The sequence below is a fragment of the Balaenoptera acutorostrata genome, chromosome 5 (genome assembly GCF_949987535.1).
Source record: "Balaenoptera acutorostrata chromosome 5, mBalAcu1.1, whole genome shotgun sequence".
Classification (NCBI taxonomy): domain Eukaryota; kingdom Metazoa; phylum Chordata; class Mammalia; order Artiodactyla; family Balaenopteridae; genus Balaenoptera; species Balaenoptera acutorostrata.
The window spans coordinates 140,003,162-140,025,746 of record NC_080068.1 but is presented as its reverse complement, the minus strand read 5'-3'; the positions used below and the strand labels follow the sequence as shown (position 1 = coordinate 140,025,746).

General features: G+C 54.6%; 2 protein-coding genes across 2 annotated transcripts; one reads left to right on the top strand and one right to left on the bottom strand.

The window, feature by feature from the left end:
• Positions 1-520: 520 nt before the first annotated feature.
• Positions 521-17,370, bottom strand: TADA2B (transcriptional adaptor 2B). The gene is made up of 2 exons (XM_057546761.1): positions 16,919-17,370; positions 521-3,870 (listed from the first exon to the last, which is right to left on the bottom strand). Exons 1-2 carry the CDS (start codon positions 17,186-17,188, stop codon positions 2,878-2,880), a joined length of 1,263 nt encoding a protein of 420 aa, XP_057402744.1. The 5' UTR covers positions 17,189-17,370; the 3' UTR covers positions 521-2,877.
• A 368-nt stretch (positions 17,371-17,738) lies between these two features.
• Positions 17,739-20,725, top strand: CCDC96 (coiled-coil domain containing 96). The gene has a single exon (XM_007172329.2). It carries the CDS (start codon positions 17,800-17,802, stop codon positions 19,465-19,467), a length of 1,668 nt encoding a protein of 555 aa, XP_007172391.2. The 5' UTR covers positions 17,739-17,799; the 3' UTR covers positions 19,468-20,725.
• The last annotated feature ends 1,860 nt before the right edge of the window (positions 20,726-22,585 follow it).

The window sequence follows — 22,585 nt, the reverse complement described above, 5'->3', positions numbered from 1 at the left end:
TTTCACCTAGAGCTGCGCCTGCAAAAAGGCGCTAAACCTGGAGATGGTCTCGCTTAAAGGTGATCAGCTATTTGTTTACTGTTTCACTCATCCACAGTCACTGCTAACAGGAAAACATTTAATTTTGTACACACTGACACTGGCAATTAAAGACCCGTGGGCCGCACCGTCGTCGAGTTCCTGGGTTTTGCGTAATCGCGGCCTGGATTCGTAGCACAGTGTAGGTGACAGAGGCACGCTGTCTACTCACCATAGGCTCTCCCGGCCTGGCTCCACGAGAGCTCTGGGTGTTCCGCTTCTTTCAGGGAAGGAGAGTGCCGTGAAGGGTTTTCTGCTTAACTGAAATCTATTTTAACTCCTCACAGTTCGGAGGAAAAACTGGTGTGACACGGAAGTGCCACACTATGACGTCACGGGCTGTCTGTCCCCCATCCTGATTTTGAAGGCTGGCTCATAGCATCTATGAGACTGAAAAGCTAAGGCTCCAGGGGCAGGCGGTAAAAAGCAAGCAGTGACACTATTTGGTTCTCAACCTGTTTAATATGTAAAAGGGAAATAAGAACAGTAGGCAGAGTTTCGGTTTTAATACATTCTCGGAATGTTGGCCACCCAGAGCATTATTCTGAATAGCTGATTATCTTTTGTGACTCAAAGAGTTTAAATTCTGAAAAGACCTAATTAATTCCATGGGATTATGGTGACTAATTTATCATGAGAATTAAATATAGAAATTTAAAGGCTCCGAGCTAACAGCAGGGTAAGGACTAATGTGACAGTAATAGCTGGAGTTGATGGGATAAGAGGCAACCAATCGTAAAATTACATTTCCCTTGTAACGAAGCGTTAATACTTTAACATAAATTATACATTCATTATGGTGTTTGTTTAAAAACAGTCAAGCCTAAATAAATTCTTCATACCATCAAAAAAGATACACATACTGAAAACCTGCTTAAACACAAAAGTTTTTCATTTGACAGCTCTCAGCCAGGGCCACGCACATTTACAGGGAGCTTTTGCTTCTCAAGCTTCATGAAAGTCTGGCAATCAATCATTTCATATAAAAATAAGACTAAAGTTAAAACCTCATCAAACTAGGAATCTGATGTAGAAAATCAATGACATCAGAGTAGCTAAAGCCAGCAGTTCTCAAACTTCAGCCTGCATCCTGGTCACCTGGAAGGCCAGTAAAAACACAGCTCCACGGGCCCCAGCCCTAGCGTTTCTGAGGACGGGGCGGGGCCCGAGTACCTGAATTTCTAGCAGGTTCCCAGGGGATGCCAAGGCTGCCAGTCCAGGAACCCCAGGTGAGAACACTGGCTGGAACACCTGCGGACACGTAGCACGGTCTCCATCTCTGCTCAGCGGTAGGCAGGACCTGCGCTCTGCCGGCCGCCCTTACCCTGCGGGGCGCCCGGGAGCAAGAGCGCTGCCCGCTACTGCGTGCTCACACAGACGTGCCGGGCTCCTCGTTAGGTCACAGGGAGCGCTTCCCTGCCAGCGTGCCACGCAGTTTACAACTAAAGCCATATACAGTGTATCTGATTTATTGTATCTGCTTATTTAATGCTGAAAATTTTACCCTAGAGGACAGAAGAACGTAAGAAGAAAGGAAAAGGCACCGTAATTAAGTCGTTCTTGGAAATGATGAGGTTTTCTTCTTTTTTCTTTCAAATAACTTCACTTTAATGTAACTTCAAGCCCAGACACTCTGGGAGGTAAACAGTCTTGGTAGCTGTGAGGGAGGAGAGGCAGGACGTGCCCCGGGAGGAACCGACCGCTGGGCTCTGGCCACTCCACCAACTCCAAAGCAGGGCCTTGGACACAAGAGCCCTGAGCAGCGGGAAGATGAGGGACTCCTCAGGTTCCAGAAGGAAGGTACCGTCCAGGTCCACGAAAGAGCGCCCCTGGGAGCATCTCTAAACAGGGCCGGGCAGAAGCCACCTCTGAGTGGGGTTCAAGACGGTGACCCAGAGAAGCGGTGCCCAGGCCTCGCCCTCGCCAAGCTGAGCGCCTGACGCCACCGCAAGTAAGATGCAGGGCCACAGTCGCAGCGGGAGAGGTACTTGCAACCGGGGTGAAAGCCCTGGGGGGAGCTAACGCCGGAACCCAGAGAACTCTCCACCGTGAACCTTCTAAAATGAGTTCTTCCAAGTAAACCGCAACTTCTCAGAGCAGCAAAAAGCAGCCCCAGCGTTCCGGCAGTCCGTGCTGGGCCCGGTGTCCCCCGAGACCCAAGGGAGCCTGCCAAGGGCCGCTGCTCCTCCCACGGTGAGCCCCCCGGGAACAAGCCGGGGCGGTCGGATTCGGGAGCTACGGACGCTCCATTTGGCCAACTTACTTGTTCCACACCAGATTCCTCCTCTCCAGTCCCTGCGGACACCCTGTCCTGTCCTTCCCCGGCCTCTCTTCCACCTGCCCTGCCCGGCCCCCATCTAAAGTGCCACGTGCCGGGCTGTGCCGGGGTGTCAGGTCACAGGGCGAAGCTGGCAGCCCAGCAGGGCAAGGCGCGCCTCTGCCCACAGCACAACAGTCATGTACCAAAGGGAAGAAACTCACAAATAAAGGGAAATTACCCAATCTCATAATATTCTCCAAACCGAACACTTAAAGGCAAATCGTCATCTTAAAGTATTACTTTCAGGACTAAGTTAAAATAGATACTTGTCTCCCCCACGATCCGATATAAGAGTGTTTCTATTGCTTCTAAAGAGGACCATAAAAAGAATTTATATCCTCAAAAAAGAACTCAATTTGTTTAAAAAAGAGCAACGGGGAAAAAAAGCGTTTCCTCGCCCCTCCCCCACCCCCCCCTCCCCCGGTCATTTTGGCTCACAAGCTTTTCCGCATCACTCCAGGTCTCACAGCGACTCGCCTTCAGGAAGCATCCCTGGAAATCCAACCACTCTCCGTGAGGAAGTTTAAAATCCTTTTCTTCAAGACCTTGTCCAGGTAGCTGGGCAGGCGGCTCTTGGAGGGGATGCCCTGCCGCTTCTGGAGGTGGTCCTTGATGATGATGGTCTTCACGGTCACGTAGCGAGCGGGGCTCAGGTTCACGGAGCTGCAGAGCACCTTCTCGCGGTCCGACAGCAGCTCGAAGCCGGGCAGGTTCTCGATGGCGGCGAATTCGCTGTCCTTGCCGTCCTCCTTCCCCCGCTTGGAGCCGGCCGTGTTCTTGTTCTCCTTCCGCTTCTCCCGCTTGTGCCGGGCCGCCTCGTACTCGGCCGATTCCTCCATCTTGGTGATGCCGTTGCGCCGGTACCGCTGCAGCTCCCGGATCTTGGCGCGCAGCATCTTCTCCTTGTGCATGTTCTCAAACAGGTCGTCGAACTCCTTGCAGGACATGAACTGGTAGAGCGGCCGCAGCTTCAGCCGCAGCTCCTTCTCCTCCTTGGTGACCTTGCGCTTGGCCGTCTTCTCCTTCTCCTTCTTGTCCTTGCCCAGGAAGGCGGGCACCAGGTTGTAGTCGCGCGCTATGTTCTTGCGCCGCTGCCGCTCCTTGAGCTTCCGCACGTACATGTCCACGTGCGCGCGCTTCAGCTCGATCTCCACGTCGTCGTCGTCGTAGTTGACCGAGAGCCCGCTGATGAGCGTCTCGGCGTCCTGGTCGTACTCGATCTCGTAGTCGTCCCGCAGCGGCATGTAGCCCAGCTGCTGCTGCTCGGCCACCGAGATGTCTAGGGGAGGCAAGGGGGTGGTGAGGCTGGGAGACAGGGGGCCTCCACTGGGGCAGGTGTGGTCTGTCACCCGATTGGGGATGGTGTCGGGGATGCAGGCTTTCCCCAGGTTTCCGTGGATGTACATGCTTACATAATGCTCCATCACTTCCTGGGGAGTCCGGGAAGCGCCAACGTGAGCAGCCATATCCTCCTACAACGGCAAAGGTCAGAGGTCATTTCCAAAGTCAGAGTGTCAGACTCAGGGTTCGCGCGATTCCCTTAACGCTTTCACAAAGGTTCACCTGAACTACTTCCTATGGCATCATTATGGTCCCCTCCGCAGAGACACTCCTCCTGCACATTCTTTAGGGCTGGGCTGATCACGTGGAAGTCAGCGCTAGAGGAAACCTTCTAGGATTCCGCCCGTGAGAAAGTGAGGACCCAGAGAAGCGCCAACGTGCGCGGGGTCACGGTGCGAGCTGGCGGCAGAGCGGGGCTGGAACCCACGCCTGATATCCCGACTCTGCTCCGGGCTCCCTAAGAGAGCGAGTGGAGGCCCCTGGCACGGGCCGATCTGCCTGCCGCACGCCCCGCTCTCGGGGCGGCTGTCTGGCTGAGGGGCTCACAGGATGTGGGCGCACAGCCAGAGCCCTGGGGCGCCCGCCTCATCCCAGCCCACCTCTCCATTCCCAGACCAGACAACAGACACGCCCGGGTCTCCATCGCGCTGCCCACCTCCCAACAGAAAGGGCCGAGGCCCGGTCTTTGACACCCCGGCCCCGAAGGCCCGCCTGTCCCTTTCCTAGGGGGCAGTCGCGTTGAGTGGGAAAGAGCCTTTCAAAGGGGAAGGTGGGCCATCACTTCTGATAGCCCCCGTGGCCTGGCGGCTGGAAACGCCCGGGCTGCAAGCAGGCATTCATTCCTACAGAAGGTAACTGCCCGCGAATACAGGGTTATTAATGGGAGGAAATTGTACAACTCCCTCAATCTTTTCCTTCTGCCAAGAGGCCTCTTCCTCAAAGTCAACCGCTAAAGCCACTTCAGAAAGTAACTGCCCAAAATGCGCACTCATTCACCGGCAGCCACTCAGCACCCCGCCCGCCTCGCTCACCCCGCGCTCTGCCCTCCCGGCTCTGGCAGCCGCCAGGGCGCCGCACAGGCTGCCTTCCGCCCCAGAAACGTGCGCCCCCCCCACCCCCCGAGATCGGGATGGTCCCTGCACCCCAAAGGCCAAACTGGAACCCAAGAAACCAGCCAGTCTCCTTGGGCTGACGCTGCTGACAAACTGGGCATGGAGAGTAGGGGAGGGGAGGGAAGCATTAGGAAGGATCCCTGGCACAGTGACCAGACCCAGCGTCCCTCCCGGAGGTGCCGCGCAGAGGGTGGGGCTGAAAGGCACCGGAACAAAGACGGCAGGACCAGGACCTAACTGCAAGGCCTCTTTCTGAGCACCATGCAGGGAAAAGGGAGGACCACAGCTAAAGCTAGACTCTGTCTCATGGAGAAACTACATGGTTTCTTCTTTAAAAATCACTCTTAGCGGGCTTCCCTGGTGGCACAGTGGTTGGGAATCCGCCTGCCAATGCAGGGGACACGGGTTCGAGCCCTGGTCTGGGAAGACCCCACATGCCGCGGAGCAACTAAGCCCCTGCACCAAGCTACTGAGCCTGCACTCTAGAGCCCGTGAGCCACAACTACTGAGCCCGCGAGCCACAGCTACAGAGCCTGCGCTCTAGAGCCTGTGCTCCACAACAAGAGAAGCCACCGCAATGAGAAGCCTGTGCACGGCAACAAAGAGTAGCCCCCGCTCGCCATAACCAGAGAAAGCCCGTGCGCAGCAACGAAGGCCCAACACAGCCAAAAATAAATAAAATAAAATAAATAAATTTATATTAAAAAAAAAAAGGCAATAAAAAAAAATCACTCTAAGCATCAACTCTGTCATTATCCTTCCCCAGGAAGCATTTCATCCAAAAAACAACAAAACAAAAGCAAGTCACAACCATTCCCAGCAGCTACTGTCACTGACCCAGGCTGGCCACTCCCTCCTCGGAGCCTTGAGTCCCACAGTAAAGGAGCAGGAGGCCACCCTCAGCGGCCAGTGAGGCTCTCGTGGACGGTAACGGTCTTCCCCCGGCTCCACCTTGGGGCCCAGGAGACCCTGTGACACACTGGGAAGACACTGTCCCTGACCCACGCCCTTTCGGGAGCATGTCACCCTGGTGAGCGTGTCTGGGGAGCGGGATTGCCCGCCTGCGCCTGGTCTGAGCTGCCAGCTCTGGGAGCCGTGCCCCTCAGCCTCTCCCCCTCACCGCAGCTTCCACCCAGGCTGCATGGGTAGGAACTTGGGCCCCCGATCTGGGCCCTGTCCCTGGTCCGGTGCAGACCTGCTGTGAGAGCTCTGCCCTCCAGCAAGTCTGCTGTCCACCCTGAACCCCAGCGACATGCCTCTCAGAAATCATCAGATGCTCAGAGCACCACACTGAGGGTAAAATTTAAACCCTGAAAGAACAGAAGGATTCTCGGCAGCAAAGCTGCATCTGACCAAACCAAGGTATTTTTATTGATCTGAGGTTCTCTCCATCAATCCTGACACTCTGGGAACAGAGAGCAGAGGCTGTGGAGGCAGCAAGGAAGCCCGGGGGCCGCAGGCCGGGGATGCACGGCGCGTCCTCCCGGCAAGGGCTCTCGGGACCTCACCCGCGTTTGCTCCCACATGGGGCAGCTGAAAACGCACGCAACAGAAGGGTGTGTTCACGCTGCTGCCCTCGTGCCCAAACGGCTGGGAGACAGAAAGCTCTCCGCCTGTGGTGCATCAGACACCTTCTAAGGACACACGACTCCAGCCCCGTCCCCCAGGGCATCGGGTGAGGTTGGCAGGGGGCCACTTCACTGCACACCTTCTTATGACTTAGCGTTTTCAACGTTATGAACGTACTGCCCATTTTTAAAACTAAGGAAAAGTCCCAAGCAGAGGGAAGCATCAGGAGAGGGGACCCTGGTCGGCTCTGTTCACCACTGTGAGGCCAGGGCCCGGCAGCCAACCCCAAATTACAGACGCCCCACAAGCACCGGGCCAGCACTCCCCACAGGTGTCCCGGGCCCAGAGACACGGAAGGAAGCGTGCAGCCCCAGAGCGGACGAGACGTGGCAGCTACCTCAACAGGGGTGCTGGTGGGACCGCGGGCCTGTCTGTGCGTGAGCTAATGGCTCTGGGCCAACGCTGGCTTCCTGCACTGAGCAGATGCAAGATGCTCACATTTCGGGAGGGATTCTGTGTGCTGGTTTTTCACTTCTTTTGAGTAAAACTACAAGTATTTTTTAAGTAAAGTTAAATTCTGCCTCAATTCTCTGTTTACACAGGTCTAAGATTTTCATCCAAAATGTTCAAAGGAAAAACATACAGAGCCCTTAAAAGACACGGCTCTTGTGTTCCGGGGGGCGACACCCCAACGCTTCCGTGACCCCACGCCTTGCTCTGCAAATATCCACACTCCCGCGGCTGCGTGGCGGCCAGGCGGGCGGCCTGGGCTCCCAGCCCCGCCGGGCAAGCGGGCCACACAGCTGTGGGCCCCGCGCTGACTCCTCAGTTATCCAGCTCCTCTTCAGGTAACAAAGGGGGTCGCTGGCTCCAGATGGACCCGGGCGATGGGTATTTATGAAGCCACAGATCAGTGGGGCTAGCGCCCTGTCACCCCCATCCTGGGCTAGGAGCCCAGGAACCCCCATCAGCAAGCACGCCAGCCACTGCCTAAGGAAGGCCACTGCTGGGAGAGACACTGGCCGCCAGCTACAGCTGAGAGAACCGCGCCCCCAGGGGCCACCACATTAGCTGAATGAGCAGTGAACAAGGCCCAGGAAAGCACGCAAGGTCCTAGTTTCCAAGGACCCTCACACAGTGAGGGTCATAATGGAGTAGTCTAAATGACAGCGATGGCCCAGCTCTGATTCTAACAGGAGTCCACAGAAGGTAGACAGGTTCAGGGAAGCGAAACCACAGTAACGAACATATTTTAAAAGATGATGGTTAAAAACAGCAACAGCACTCCTACCACAGGCCCAGCACCCTGCTCGTCACACCCTTCAATCTTCACGTGTCAATGGTCACACAAGTGAGAGAAGTGGCCCATCACCACGTTACAGCGTCCCATGTGACAGCAGGCGGGTGAATGGGAGGGAAGTTCTTTCCCTCACATGTTCAAGGTCAAAGTTGTTTCTTAATCCAGATAGATGGATAGACAGATGGACAGATGAACAGAAGGATGGATGGACAGACAGACGGCTGGGCAGGCAGAAGCAACAAAAGTGAGTTTGGGGGAAAGAGATTTGAAGAGAAAGTTCCCTTCAAGCACCACTAGAACTAAACAAGGAGCACAGCTGTATCCTGCGGTTGGCTCCGCTCCCGCCGCAGCACGCAGTACCACACCGGTAAGCAGCCCAAAGCCTAACGCTAAACGCTTAGGAAAAAAGAGACTCCCATCTTTGCCAAAAGGTAAGGAGAGTTAGGTATGCTGCTTCCTGAAGTCCTCAGAAAAATAAAGGAAAACGTGTCGCTCAGACACTGAACTGGGCCCGTGAGGTCTACTTTCCAAGGTCACTAGACCCAGGCCAGATGCAGCCTCTCCAGGAGAGGAAGGAGGCCCAGGGGGCAACAGCTCCCCCGGGCGCTCCGGCTGCTCTGCACGCCCTCCGGCCTTTCCAGGCGCACTCATGCCAGCCGCCAGCACCTGAGCAGGGAAAGGAAGAAAGAACAGTCCAGAGAACCGGCAGCACTGCGGGCCGGCCCGCTCCCGCCCGCGGGGCCGCCTCGGGGTCTCTCCCCTCCGTGCTGGCCGCTCTCGCCCGAGGCGGCCTCTGCCCCTCCTGACCTGAAGGTCTGCTCGCCGGGCTGCTGTGCCGACATCCTCCAGACAAATGCCAACTACTTTCCACGTGCACAGGCTGGGGCCGGGCTTCGCGACCCACTCCTGGCTCCACCCCTTCACTGCGCAGTAACTCAGACGAATCACTTCTCTGTGCCTCAGTCTACTTGTCTGAATTACGGAGGTAACGCCACCACCTCCTTCACGGGACAGAAGGGGGAGTTAATGAGGTGACACACGCACAGTGCTTAGCCCAGTGTCGGGCACCGTTTGCCCCCGTGGATGTTGGCTACTGTTACTACTACGAAGCGGTCAGCGTCACTTCCACAACCTGTGTTTATTCTCAAGACCCAGATCATCTCCTGAAGGGAGCCTTCGATGATCCCCAGAACTAGGTTCAGATTCTGGCTCAATTACTTACTAGCGTGGGATCCTTATCCTCTCAACTTCTGCTTCTTGATCTGTAATTCCTCCTCTTAAAGGGTTTGGTCAGGATAAAACAAAAATCATCATGAATAGTAACAGTTAACGTGTACGAGCCTTTACATCTGTCACCTCGTTTCATCCTCCTAGCAGTTCCCACGTGGTACCATGACTTTTACTCCCCACGTTTTACGGACTGGGAGAATAACCCTAGGTGAAGCTACCCCCCAGGGCACCGGCCAGCACCCGCCCACCCAGTGGCGCAGGGCACACCAAGAGCAGGCCGTGCAGTCAACTGCTTCCTGAGACGTTCAAAAGGCAGCGCAAGGCCCCACCGCGGGCTCCCGCTCTCCTTTCCAGACGGACCGCATCACAGAAGTGCGGCCACGGCTCCCGCTCTGACCTCCGGGATGTGTGAGGGCACCGCACGACCTACTTCTTCCCGGGCAGAGAATTCAGTCCAATCTTTGTGCACAAACCAGTGCCTTTCACAGAACGACTATCTCTAGCGTCACAGAGCACCCTTCCTGTGCAGGCTGGCGGTTCTGCTCTAGAGCATCCTGAAGAGTGCACATCCTTTCCCGGCGGCAGCGTCTGCCTGGGAGGCGGAGGTCCGGAGGCCGGCTTCGCTCCGGAGGCTCAAGGGCCAGGCCTGGGGCGGGCGTGCGCTGCATCTCCTGAGAGAGGCACGGCTCCAGCTTCCTTTTTCTTTAAGGGAAGAAGCCTCAAGGGGACAGAAGCAACCCAGCAGCCCCAGGGGCTGGGGCAGAGACCCCGAGAGCAGCCAGGACGCCGCAGGGGCCCCGGGGCAGCAGAGAGTGAGTGGCCTGCGGGGCCGGGAGAGAGCGGGGTCCAGGGCGGACTCAGAGCCCGGAGGGCGCTCCGCGGCCGGCTCCCCCCACGGCTCTCCTCGCGCCCAGAGGAGCGCCCGGGCCGCCCGCCACCGGGACAAAGGGCCGGAGCCTGTGACAGGGACGCGAGCAGGAGCCCGGGCACCGGCCTCCCTCAGTCACTCCTTACACTCGTCCACCTGCCCCGTGGACTAAACCTGGGCTTCGGACCCAGACCTGCAGCCCCACCTGGGCCTCCGCGCCCCCACATGCACGTGTGCCCTTCTCCCGGACTGGCTGCGAGGACCCCGGGCCGGGCCAGCCCCCTGCGCCGGAGCCCCGCGCGCTCACACGGGGCCCTGGACGCGGCCACTGCCTCCTCCAGCCCCGGCCGGTCACCTTTTACAGTGAAGAGAACAGCCCGCCTGCCTCTGGGGGCTGGGAGGACGCCCTGGGCCGCCCACCCCGCATCGTAGGCCCCAGACCTCCCCCTGCCTTCCAGCCCGACCCCTCCTCTGGGATGCGCTGCTGTCCGGGTCAGGGCCCCCTCCGACCGCAGAGGTTGGTGACTAACACGGGTCTCTTGTCTGTGCTTCCAGGTCATCAGCCACTGCAGGGGCCCTGTCCACCTCCCTAAACTCACTCAGGATTCACCAGCTCACACAGGGGACTGGCCCTCAAGGGGACTAAAGCCTCTCAGGTCAAATCAGGCTACCTGTGAAAGAGCTTGAAAAAGCTGTGTGCCCCACTGCAAAAAACAGCATGGCAGGTCCTCAAAAAAATTACACAGATCCAGCAATTCCACCTCCTGGTATTTACCCAAAATAATAAGGACTCCAGGAGATATCTGAACACCTACGTTCACTGCAGCATCATTCCCAACAGCCAAAAGTGGAAGCAACCCAAGTGCCCATCGATGGAAGACTGGATAAACAAAAGGTGGTCCATCCATACACTGGAGTATTAGTCAGCCTTAAAAAGGAAGTCCTGACACCTGCTACAACACTGACGAACCTGGAGAACATTATCGTAAGTGAAGCAAGCCAGTCACAAAAGCACAAACGTTATTACATCAACCCACTTACATGAGGTCCCTAGGACAGGCAGACTCATAGGGACACAAAGTAGAAGAGCAACTACGAGGGGCTGGGGGAGGTGGAAACGGGGGACAGAGTTTCTGTCTGTGAAGATGTTCTGGGGATGATGGTGGTGATGGCTGCCCAACGTGAATGTACTCATGCCACCGAACTGGACACTTACAAATGGTTAAAATGGCAAAGTTTACGTCATGTATGTTTTACCACAATAAGAATATATACTTTTTTTTAAATAATAGAAGTTTTAAAAGTCACACGCCTGGGCTTCCCTGGTGGCGCAGTGGTTGAGAATCTGCCTGCCAATGCAGGGGACACGGGTTCGAGCCCTGGTCTGGGAAGATCCCACATGCCGCAGAGCAACTAGGCCCATGAGCCACAACTACTGAGCCTGCGCGTCTGGAGCCTGTGCTCCGCAACAAGAGAGGCCGCCATAGTGAGAAGCCCGCGCACCGCGACGAAGAGTGGCCACAGCTAGAGAAAGCCCTCGCACAGAAACGAAGACCCAACACAGCAAAAAAAAAAAAAAATATATATATATATATATATATATATATAAAAGTCACACGCCTTACTCCACATCAGTGGTTTTCGAGTAGGGTCCCTGGGCCAGCAGCAGCGTCACCTGTGAAGTGGTTAGAAATGCAGATTCTGCAGTGTCAGTGGTTACTTCTCCTTTTTCATTTCTAATTCTATTGATCTGACATAGGCAGAACACTCTATGACATACATCACAGCAGGATTCTTTTTGACCCAGCTCCCAGAGAAATGGAAATAAGAACACAAATAAACAAATGGGACCTAATGAAACTTAAAAGCTTTTGCACAGCAAAGGAAACCATAAACAAGCCCAAAGGACAACCATCAGAATGGGAGAAAATATTTGCAAATGAAGCAACTGACAAAGGATTAATCTCCAAGATTTACAAGCAGCTCATGCAGCTCAATAACAAAAAAACGAACAACCCAATCCAAAAATGGGCAGAAGATCTAAATAGACATTTCTCCAAAGAAGATATACAGATGGCCTACAGACACATGAAAGAATGCTCAACATCATTAATCATTAGAGAAATGCAAATCAAAACTACAATGAGATATCATCTCACACCGGTCAGAATGGCCATCATCAAAAAATCTAGAAACAATAAATGCTGGAGAGGGTGTGGAGGAAAGGGAACCCTCTTGCACTGTTGGTGGGAATGTAAATTGATACAGCCACTATGGAGAACAGTATGGAGGTTCCTTAAAAAACTACAAATAGAACTACCATACGACCCAGCAATCCCACTACTGGGCATATACCCTGAGAAAACCATAGGTCAAAAAGAGTCATGTACCACAATGTTCATTGCAGCTCTATTTACTATAGCCAGGACATGGAAGCAACCTAAATGTCCATCGACAGATGAATGGATAAAGAAGATGTGGCACATATATACAATGGAATATTACTCAGCCATAAAAAGAAATGAAATGGAGGTATTTGTAATGAGGTGGATGGAGTTAGAGTCTGTCATACAGAGTGAAGTAAGTCAGAAAGAGAAAAACAAATACAGTATGCTAACACATATATACGGAATCTAAGGGGAAAAAAAAAAAAGGCCATGAAGAACCTAGTGGCAAGACGGGAATAAAGACACAGACCTACTAGAGAATGGACTTGAGGATATGGGGAGGGGGTGGAGTGAGATGTGACAGGGTAAGAGAGTGTCATGGACATATATACACTACCAAATGTAAAATAGATAACTAGTGGGAAGCAGCCGCGTAGCACAGGGAGATCAGCTCGTGCTTTGTGACCACCTAGAGGGGTGGGATGGGGAGGGTGGGAGGGAGGGAGATGCAAGAGGGAAGAGAAACGGGAACATATTGTATATGTATAACTGATTCACTTTGTTATAAAGCAGAAGCTAACACACCATTGTAAGGCAACTATACTTCAATAAAGATGTTTAAAAAAAATAAAAAATAAAAAAAAAAATAAAAAAAAAAAGAAATGCAGATTCTCACACCAAGCCTCAGACCTGCTGACTTCAGAACCCAGAGGGGGAGGGGGGACAGGATTCGTGTTTAACAAGCCGTCCAGGGTATTCTCAATCACAATGCTCTGCATAACCGTATTCATTCTAGCTGGTTTCTCCATCCAGGCTCTTCCCTCCTCCTCCTCCCCATCCTTAATGGCAATTAAGAACCCCGCTGTCGGGAGGCTCACAGTATGGACCTACCCGTTCCCACCAGCACACAGAAGGGACTTTCGCCTGGTTGAGGAGGTGACCGTTCTCATGGTCCCCAAACGAGGCTCTGCTGACCCACTGCATTAGGACTCCCTGAGAATGTCTGTAAACACCTATTTCCAGACCTCACCCAGGGGCTACTCTGTGCATCTAGCACAGGGGCTGATATAAAACGGGCCCCAAGTAAGTGCCGGATGAACAAATGAACCAACGACTGCACAGCGCAGCGATCACCTACATATCCGGCATCACCCGGCTGCCGGATGCCAACTGTCATCTACAAGAGTAAAACTCCTTGTGCAGGACATTCCACCTGCCTCCGATAATTAGGCCGAATGTATGTGCACAAGCACAAGCCCCCGCAGAGCCCACAGAGGACTTCGCATCCTTTTTCAATTTGAAATCTAGCTTCAAGGCCAGCTTGAACCCCACCTCCTCCTAGAGTCCTCCTGACCACCGTCTGTCTGCAGGAGCCCAGGCCTCCCTCAAACTGTTCGATGCTCCAGCAACCAATCCACAAACGTAGAATATTTCACCCTTGTGTTTACGTCTGTGTCTGCGTTCCTGTAGGATCCGTGTCTCCTTCTGAATCTGCATAGCGTCCACCACACGACCGGCTGCCCTGGGGGGAGGAGGTCTCAATACCCACGGTGATGAGACCCTGTGGGCCCACCCGCCAGCCCTGCCCCGGTCTCGCCATCACAGCTGTGTGTCCCCCCGACCCCCGCGGCTCGTCCCCAAACCCTTACTGCCGGCACCCCTCGGCTGGGCCCGCAGCCCCGGGACGCGGCGTGAGTAGAGGGCCCGGGCTACACGGCGGCCTGTCCCCACGAAGTCCCCACGACCCCGCGCTCACACGAACCATCGGAGAAATGGGAATGAAGGGTGTCACCTTCCTCCGCGCCACCGTCCCCACTGCCTTTCTCCACTCCACACTCAGCCCGTGAAAGCCGGTTCCTGCGCCCGCCCCGTCACCGTCGCCCCGCCCCGCCCCACCCACCTCCCGCCGAGCCGGGTCCAGACCTGGCTCCCGCCTCGCTCTTTACCCCAGGAGGTTAAGGCCCAGGCTCCGGGTCAGGCCTGTGTCTACACCCAGGCTCCACCGCGCGGAAGGCTGGGGCATCCTGCACGAGTACTTTAAGTTCTCGGAGTCGCTGTTCTTCAGCTGTAAACTGAGAGCCGCCCCACAGGGCTGCTGGGAGGAGCGTCACCCAGAACCGGCGCTTGCTAACGACGGCAAGCGTGGGACACGCCGCTTACGAGCGCACACCTGGAAACGACACACATCTCAGAGCAGCAGAGGAGCTTCTGATGACGCACAGTGAAGCTCAGGGTAAAGCAGCCCCAAAGAGCACAGCTACAGACACTAGAGCCGGCGCCTCGGCGTGGCCTGGGACCTCCAGGCCTGGCTAGCCTCCCCCAGAACCCACCACCGGTTCAGCAGGGAGAAGCACCGGCTTTGTCTCTCGTAACAGCTGAGCCTGCTGCCAGCCGGGAGTCAGAATCTGCATTTTTAACAAGCTCCCCAGGTGATTCATGTGCAAGTTAAAGTTTGAAAAGTACTGCTTTCGAGAACGCCCTCCCAGCTTCCTCCGATACACTACAAATGTTTTAGTCCCTGGCTTGTTTTTCGAGTATTTTCCACAGTGCTGAAGGGCAGGCAGTGCAGACAGTGCAGCTAGGAGCACGGACTCTGAAGTCAAACTATTCAGTTTAAAACCTGCTGCACTGGGCTGCTGGGAGGATCTCACAAGAAACGCAGGCGAGCTCAGCACGCTGGCCGGCACCCAGCAAGGCTCTTGGTCCACGCTAGCTACTTTGAGCTGCTACTGCAGAGATAAGAGCTGCAAGAATAAGTGGGGAAGGGAAGGCTCTCTAAGGCACTGATATGTAAGAAGAAAGACCAGTCACGAGCCCTGATCTGGCGGAAGAACTCTCTAAGCAGAAGAACTAAAAAATGATCAAGGAGGGTAGCAGCTGGGATCCCAGGGGTAGGCAGGTACTATAAGGCCTGCAGGCCCTGACGTTTCATCTCCAGAAAACTGGAAGCCACTGAAAGCTGATGTGACGTGACGTGTCCTCAAAGATCACTCTGATCCTGTTGCCTGGAATGGGCTGAAGGGCACAAGCATGAAGCAAAGAGGCCAGTAAGGAGGCTCCCGAAGTGGTCGGGCGAGAGATAAACATCAACCTGGACTAAGGCTGAGACAAGTGGTTAGATTCTGGAAATATTCTGAAGACAGGCTGCTACTGAACTGGACCCAGAAGGCCCTGAGGATGGTTCTTCATTTGTAGCCCGAGTAACTGCTCCAGGTGTGAGATCTGGGTCAAGGAACGTCGAGATGTCCGGGAGATAAGCACGAGGATGTCAGGGATGGGTTCGCGATTGAAGGCTGGAGCTCAGGGCAGAACTCCAGGCTCAGGACCAAATGCTCACAACACTGTAAGCCCCTGAAGACCTGGGTGAAGTCCTTCTGTAACACGCACAGAGCAGATGCTCAATACACATCAATAAACGGCATTTCAGAACAAAGTGAGAAGGAAGGTTTTCGCGGGTGGCCATCATGATGCTGGTGCCTAGGTGAGAATTTGTACAGCAGCGTCTCTAAGGAGTTGGGGAGAAGAGTAAAGATTCCAGGGCTGTGGAACGGGTACTGGTCCCTGAAGACTGGCTCACTTTATAGAAACAAAAGCAGACATAAATAAAGGCACGGTGTGTTTGGGAATGTGGGGAGAACTGTGGAATGTCTTCCAGTAAGCCCAGGAGGAGGGGCGTACGGTCGGCCCTTGGTATCCGTGGGTTCAACCCCGCTTCGCCATTTTATACAACGGACTGAGTACCGGAGGACTTTGATGGCCTGGGAGGGTTCTGAAACGCATCCCCCATAGATACTGAGGGCCGGCTGTACTGCTGGAGAAGTGGCAGCAAGATGAAACACTGGTTCGGGGAAGCTGGGGGAACATCAAGTGGAAGGGTCTGGAAAGATGGGGAGCTGGGGTCAGGTCTCTCCTCCCTACTTCTCACAATGCCTGGAGGTGGCCGCACATCCTTGGCGGCTGCGGCCCAGAGTACAGCCAGGCTTTCCCCTTCTAATAGGGATGAGAGCTTCCTCTTGCAGAGTGAAAAGAGCGCTCCTCAGGGACCACCTAGAGAAGCGCCGCCACGTCTCTCTCTCTCAAGGAGCCCGAGGTAAACGACTCCAGTCCAGCTCTCGCCTTTTACTCTCAGATAAGTGTCCCCATAGAAACCTCCTGACAGAGGAAGAGACCAAAACCCAGGACGGGACGCTCCTGTGGTGGAACCCACTGAGCCCTCCTCACATGAGGTCCTGGTGTCGCAGGGACGCCAGGATGAACAAGTGCCTGGCAGGGGACACAGGCCACAAAGCGAGCGGGGCCATGAAGGCAAGGTGAGCGCCTGCGAGGCGGTGGGAGAGGCCGCGGGCCCGTGTGGAGCTCGTCTGGCCTTCACCACCACTGTCCTCCAGGCAAACCCAACTCCTTCCTCGGGCGCCTACTGCTGTCAAGTCTGCGGACCTGCCTGTGTCCCCCGACTCCCACGCCGTCCGGTGTCTCGCCCAAGGGGTGCACCCGGCAGACACCTACGGAAGTAATCCCAAAGGCGGGGAAAACGGCCCTGGTGTCAGACAGCCACGGTCCGAACCCCCGCTCCGCTACTTCCTGCTGTGTGACCTTGGGCGGGTGGCTCAACCTCTCGGCGCCGGGTCTGGGGCGTGAACTGGCCCTGTCCCCCCGGCCCTCCGCGGCCGCGCCGAACCCGCAGGTGCGCCGGCCTCCCGGCCCGCTGCTCACCCAGTTTCCGAAGCCGAACTGCTCGATGGCATCCAGCAAAAGCTGCTCCTCGCGGCTGGTCCAGCCGCCCTCGGCCTCGGGCCCCCACAGCGTGAAGCGCCCGCCGTCCACCAGCTGGTAGCCGTGGTAGCGGCGGTGGTGGCCGATCTCGGCGCCGGCCGAGAAGCACTCGGGGCACAGCTCGATGTCCTGGCACTCGGTGCAGCGGAAGCGCAGCGGGCTCACCTCGGCCAAGCAGTACACGCAGTACTTCTTACCGAGCTCCGCCATCTTCCCCCGCCCGCCGCCCGCGCCCGCCGCCGCCGCGACCGCCGTCAGCGCGCCGCCGCCCGGGCCCGCCGCCGCGCTCCAGCAACCGTCGCCCGCCGCCGCGGCCGCCGCCACCGCGCCGCCCGCCCAGGCGCCGCCAGAGCCGGCCTGCCGGGCCGCGTCCCGCCTCAACACGCAGGCGCCCTCGGGCCGGCCCGGCCGCCGCCGCCGCCGTCGCCCCGCTGCACCGCGCAGGCGCCCCGCGCGCGCCACCGCGCGGGGGCCCGGCCCGCCGCTCTGCGCCTGCGCGCCCCTAGCGCCAGCCGCCCGCCGCTCCCAGAGTCTCCCCGACGCCCCGCCCCAGGCCGGGCGCGGGGAAAAGGGCGGAAAGGAAGCGCGGCGGACGCGCCACGCCCCTCGTGGAGCGAGCCTACGCCCTCCCCCAATCAACGCTACCCGTCGTCCAGTCGCGACCTCCCATTGGCCTGCTCTTGCCAGGAGGCGGGGAGAAGGGGCAGGGCGTCAGGCGGACGTCCAGCCAATCGCCGGGCCCACCGCGCGCGCCCCTGGTTGCCCCTGGAAACTTAACAGCCTGCAGCCGGGGTCCGCGGCGCCGGCCCGGCGGGAGGGAGATGGACGACCGCTCCGACCACACTGGCGACCCCGAGAAGGAAGATGGAGATGTGGAGAGCCTGGCCTCACGGCTGTCCGGGATCAAAACCAGCTCTGGCCCCCAGTCCCCGGCCGAACCCGCGGAGCCGGAGCCGGAGGCCGTAGAGGCTTCAGAGGAAGGCGCCGAGCCGGCCGAGTCCCAGGAACGGCCGGCGGCCACCGAGGTTGCTGACGAGAAGGGGCCCGGAGAGCCGGAGTGGCCGGCCGAGGCGGAGGCCGAGCCAGGGGACCTGGCGGAGGCCGGGCCAGAGGAACCAGCCGAGCCGGAGCCCGAAGGCCTCCCCGAGGAACCAGAGAAGGAGGAGTGGGAGGAGGAGGAGGAGTGGGAGGAGAAGGAGGACGAGGACGAGGAGGAGGCGGAGGTGGCGGCGGAGCCGAGGAGGAAGGAAATCCCGTCGCAGGTCTCTCTGCAGCAGGCCACGGCCGGCAAGGAAGAGGCTGCGCCAGACCGAGAGGCTGAGCGGGAAGGACAGCTGGCGGAGGAAGGAGAAGAGAGCGAGGAGAGCGAGAAGAAGCTCGTGCAAGGAGGCCTGGGGAAGACCGAGGACGAGCTGGGGGATTTGGACGAGGGGCTAGAGCTTGGGAGTTGCGATTGGACTGAGGAGGTGCGGACGCAGCAGGAGCAGCAGCTGCGCGCCGAGCTCCTGGAACAGTACCGCTCCCTGATGGTGGCGCGAGGCCGCTACCAGCGCTACAACATCTACCTGCAGCACAAGATCTTCGAGGCGCTGCGCAAGAAGAAGGGCCTGGATGCAGCCGAGGTGCCCGAGAAGGGCGCGGAGCCTGAGGCCCCCGAGAAAGAGCAAGCATACCTACGCCATCTGGCCATGCTGGAGGATCTGAGGAAGCAGGAGTCAGATGACCTGCGCTGGTACCACCGCGAGCTGGACCAGCTGAAGCAGCAGTGCAAAGAGAAGCTCTCCCGGGCGGAGAAGGAATGGCGACGCTTGCAGGCACTCAAGAAGCAGGTGGTGATGCAGGCCATGGGCAGCTGTCGGACGAGGGGTGGTCGCCAGGCCGCTTTGCGAGAGGTGGAGCAGATCCAGGCGTTGGAGGATAAGAAGGAGAAGGAGATAAGCGCCGTGAGGCTAGAGAACGTGCAGCTGAAGCAGAGTTTGGTGCATTTTGAAAACAGGATGAGGGCCCAGGAGGACCTGACAGAGGGCCTGCTCCTGATAGATTTTGAACAGCTTAAGATTGAGAACCAGACCTTCAATGAGAAAGTCGAGGAGCGAAATGAGGAGCTTTTGAAACTGCGCAGCAAGGTGACCAACAATGTGCAAATAATAACCCATGTGAAGGAAAAGTTACACTTTGTGGACATAGAAAATGCATGTAAAAAGTCAGAGCTTATGGAGATTGAGGCTCAGGTGGCCCAAAAGAGGGACATCTTGACCAAGACTAAGCAAGCCCGAGACAGCCTGCGGATTGACAACATCAAGCTGAATCAGAAGTGCGGGCTTCTGGGCAAGGAAGCACTCCTTCGGGACATGGAAGAGAAGGTGGACAGGACTGAAGAGCTCAACCAGCGCTTGGAAGCCCTGAAGCACCATCACGCTGGGCTTATTCTGTCCTGCAGAGGCGTGAAGCAGAAGATCAGGGAGGCCAAAGCCTTTCTGCCTTCTTGACGGGAAGAGTCAGAACGTCTTCAATCTCAGCAAACTTCATCCTTCGTTAACTCTTATTCTCCATTTCTTGCCATTCTTACAAAGGCCTATGATGTTTGGGATGGAACTGTGTTTTGTATTCTTAATTTTTCAGCTTCCCAATTAGTGCTGCGCACAAAATTGAGTTAGCACTCAGTTCATACAGGGTTAAGTAAAATGGGTACAGAGGAACAAACAGGGATGACTTACTCCTCATAAAAGGCTGTCAAAAGCCCTTTTATATCTGAGCAATTCCATAATTTCAGTGTCCTGACACTGAGGAGAACTGTTCTTCCTCCATGTGTGAGAGGGTTCGACAAATGGGCAGGGTGCCAACAACATTCCTGTGCATTAAGCTCAGTGTGAAATCCCCTGTGAATGCACTGAACTGTGTGGTCCTGAGTCGCCGGCTCAGTTCGAACCTCACTAATTCCCTTAGTCTAAAATTGTTATGCATGTAAGTAGCACTAGCTTCTGGGGGTAATAAAAAAATAGCCAGGAACAGGAGGAATGAGAACCAGGGAAAGGAGCTGACGTTCCTTCGTCTCTCCTTTTCCAATGAAAGGAGGCTCAGTCTGTCTACTTAACTGTGAATGTTTGTTTCTGGCTCAACGAGTCTTCAATTCTAATGAAACGTTTTCTTGGATCCACGAAAGAAGTGCATTGATCTGTGCCAAAAAATGAAATTTTGTTTTCCAGTGAAGACAGAATGGTGACTGTATTGTGTATTTCGCCAGGTGCAAAATATATGGACTGGCGACTGCCGACTGTCCATAAGCCTTCTGTTTTCCACGAGATATTTTCAGATCTTGGACCCTCACTGTGCACATGATTTTCCTCTGTATCAAATATTAAAATGTCTCTCATTCCTTGAGTTCATGTAAGAAACCCCTGATAGGTCTATCTCCTTAACCTGGAATCAGTGATGAATATTTTCTGGTTTCTTTGATGCTTTTGGGAGCTAGGGGCTTGGTTTTATTTCTTCTTAATCTTAGCTTGAATTTTGAGATGTGCAGATTTGGGATTAACAGTATTCTCCCATCCCTAAACTTAAGAATAAGAAAGATCATAAGAAGGGTGATCTCTTTTTTGGTGCTAAACACCTTTAGAAACCCTTCTTTCTCTAGGCAGATGACTCAGTTGGTTGTGAGAAAATCACAATGACTTTCATCTTTTGATGACATGATTTTGTTTTCTAAAGTGTGTTCCCTTTAAACCCAATAAAGGTTGATTAAAACTCCTTTTCTTCAGCACACTTATACACTTTTTTATAACGTTGTACTTATCAGAGCACACAAACGTAACAAAGAGGGGAGTAAAAAGCTTTGCCTTCCTACTTCCTTCTCCTCATCCTTTACAATTTCTGTCTTCTCTCCATCCTATTCATCAAGACCAAAGTGAAGTAGTGAATCACTGACAAATAGAACTTGGTTTTCCCGGTGCCTCAAACTGAAAGCGACACAGGCGCACTAGGTTCTGTTGTGGCTGAGGAGGCTTGAAAGTCAAACTGGCAATAGGCTCGGTGCCTTCACCAAGCGAGCAGCTTTCATGATCAGTGTCCGGCCCCTTGGTTCACTAGAGAGAATAGGTATTTTCAGCTGACGCTGAACCACTGGCAGTTACCCAGGTGGATCCAAACCTTTCCTCATAAGCCTTCAACCCAGTGACCAGCAGGTCTCTGAGAGCACAAAGATACAAAATAGACTGATGAGGCTGGCCTTGCTTTAAGAAGCAAAGCTACCGATGGTCTCTCAAAGTACATGACCTGTGCTGGAGGTGTTCCAATTGACTAGAAGATAAATAATCTTCTGTGGATTATTTCATAACGAGGTTCTTTCTAATGAGATTATAGGAGAACTCTTGATCATGAAACAGCAACACATTCACAAACTGTTTTAGACAGACTGCTGTCCGAGGAAGAATGCCAGGACCCTAAAGCATCCTCTCCCCCGTCTTACTGACAGCCCTCTGCACCCCACAGCAGCCTGCGTTTAGCCCCATGCCAGCCTTTGACCCACCGCTTTCTGACTGTCTGCTTCGTCCTCTGTGCCCCCGAGACAAAGGCCCCGGAACACAAGGACTGTTGGCTTACCATCCTCCTTAGTGGCCAAGCACAGGGCCAAGCACATAATCAATGTTGAATAAATTTGTTGGACTAATGCATAATGTCAGTCTCATTTTCTGAAAATAAGGGTTACTTGAATGCCTATTGTATGTCAGGCACCAAGTTCTATGTCAGATTCAGAAACAATTACAGGTAGAAAAGAGGATTTCTCACGAAGTAGAACCACTGGAGAAAATGACAGGGGAGCAGCTTGCAGCCACGGGAAGAAGGACATACGGAGAGTTGTCCATTGCAGCAGAGACCCTGCCTTCCATGAGGGGAGAGTTAAAGAGTAGTGCCTGAGTTTGGACTAGAAACCCCTAAAACTAAGATTATTTTTATGAACACTAAAAGGCTAAAGATTTGTTTTTCATCTCCTTGTCCAAAAGTACAGGGCCTGAAAAATGCAGGCACGAGAAAATTTGAATGAGATGTTACATGAAACTAGCCTTCTGGGGTTTTTTTTTGTTTTCAACACTTTATTCTAATTTCGAAATACAAATGCACAACCACTTCTAATCTTCAGGTAGATAGCCAAGGCCTTCCCTTAAGGGTAGATTCTTTGATTCTCGAATGACTGCACCCATTTTGAATTGTCTATGGATTTCAGAAACTTAAAATTCTTGTACGACAATCTCAGCGCAGACTCCATTATTATTTTCTTTCAGAATCCTGGCCACACCACTTCCTAAATCAGGCAAGTTGCTCAGCGTCTTTGTGCCTTGGTTTTCTCAGTACCCATTTCAGAGTTACTGTGAGGATCCAACAGATATTTTATATAAAGGCTTAATGTAGTGCCTGACACATAGTAAACGCCCAACAGATGTTAACTATTTTCCAGTTGTCTCACCCACACCCAATTCCATAGCATTTTAAAGAGATCTGCCTTTATTGAGACTTTTCAAAGCTTTTAGTGTTCTTAGAAACAACAATTTCTTTTTGCACCATCGGTTCACATAACATTAAATTATGTAAATACAGTAACTACTACCATTG

Excerpts from the sequence above, each read along its gene's own strand:
- TADA2B (XM_057546761.1), bottom strand. The coding sequence starts at position 17,188 with ATGGCGGAGCTCGGTAAGAAGTACTGCGTGTACTGCTTGGCCGAGGTG. Across the intron at positions 3,871-16,918 it reads AGTTCGGCTTCGGAAACTGG|GAGGATATGGCTGCTCACGT; the intron begins GTGAGCAGCGGG and ends TTGCCGTTGTAG.
- CCDC96 (XM_007172329.2), top strand. The coding sequence starts at position 17,800 with ATGGACGACCGCTCCGACCACACTGGCGACCCCGAGAAGGAAGATGGA.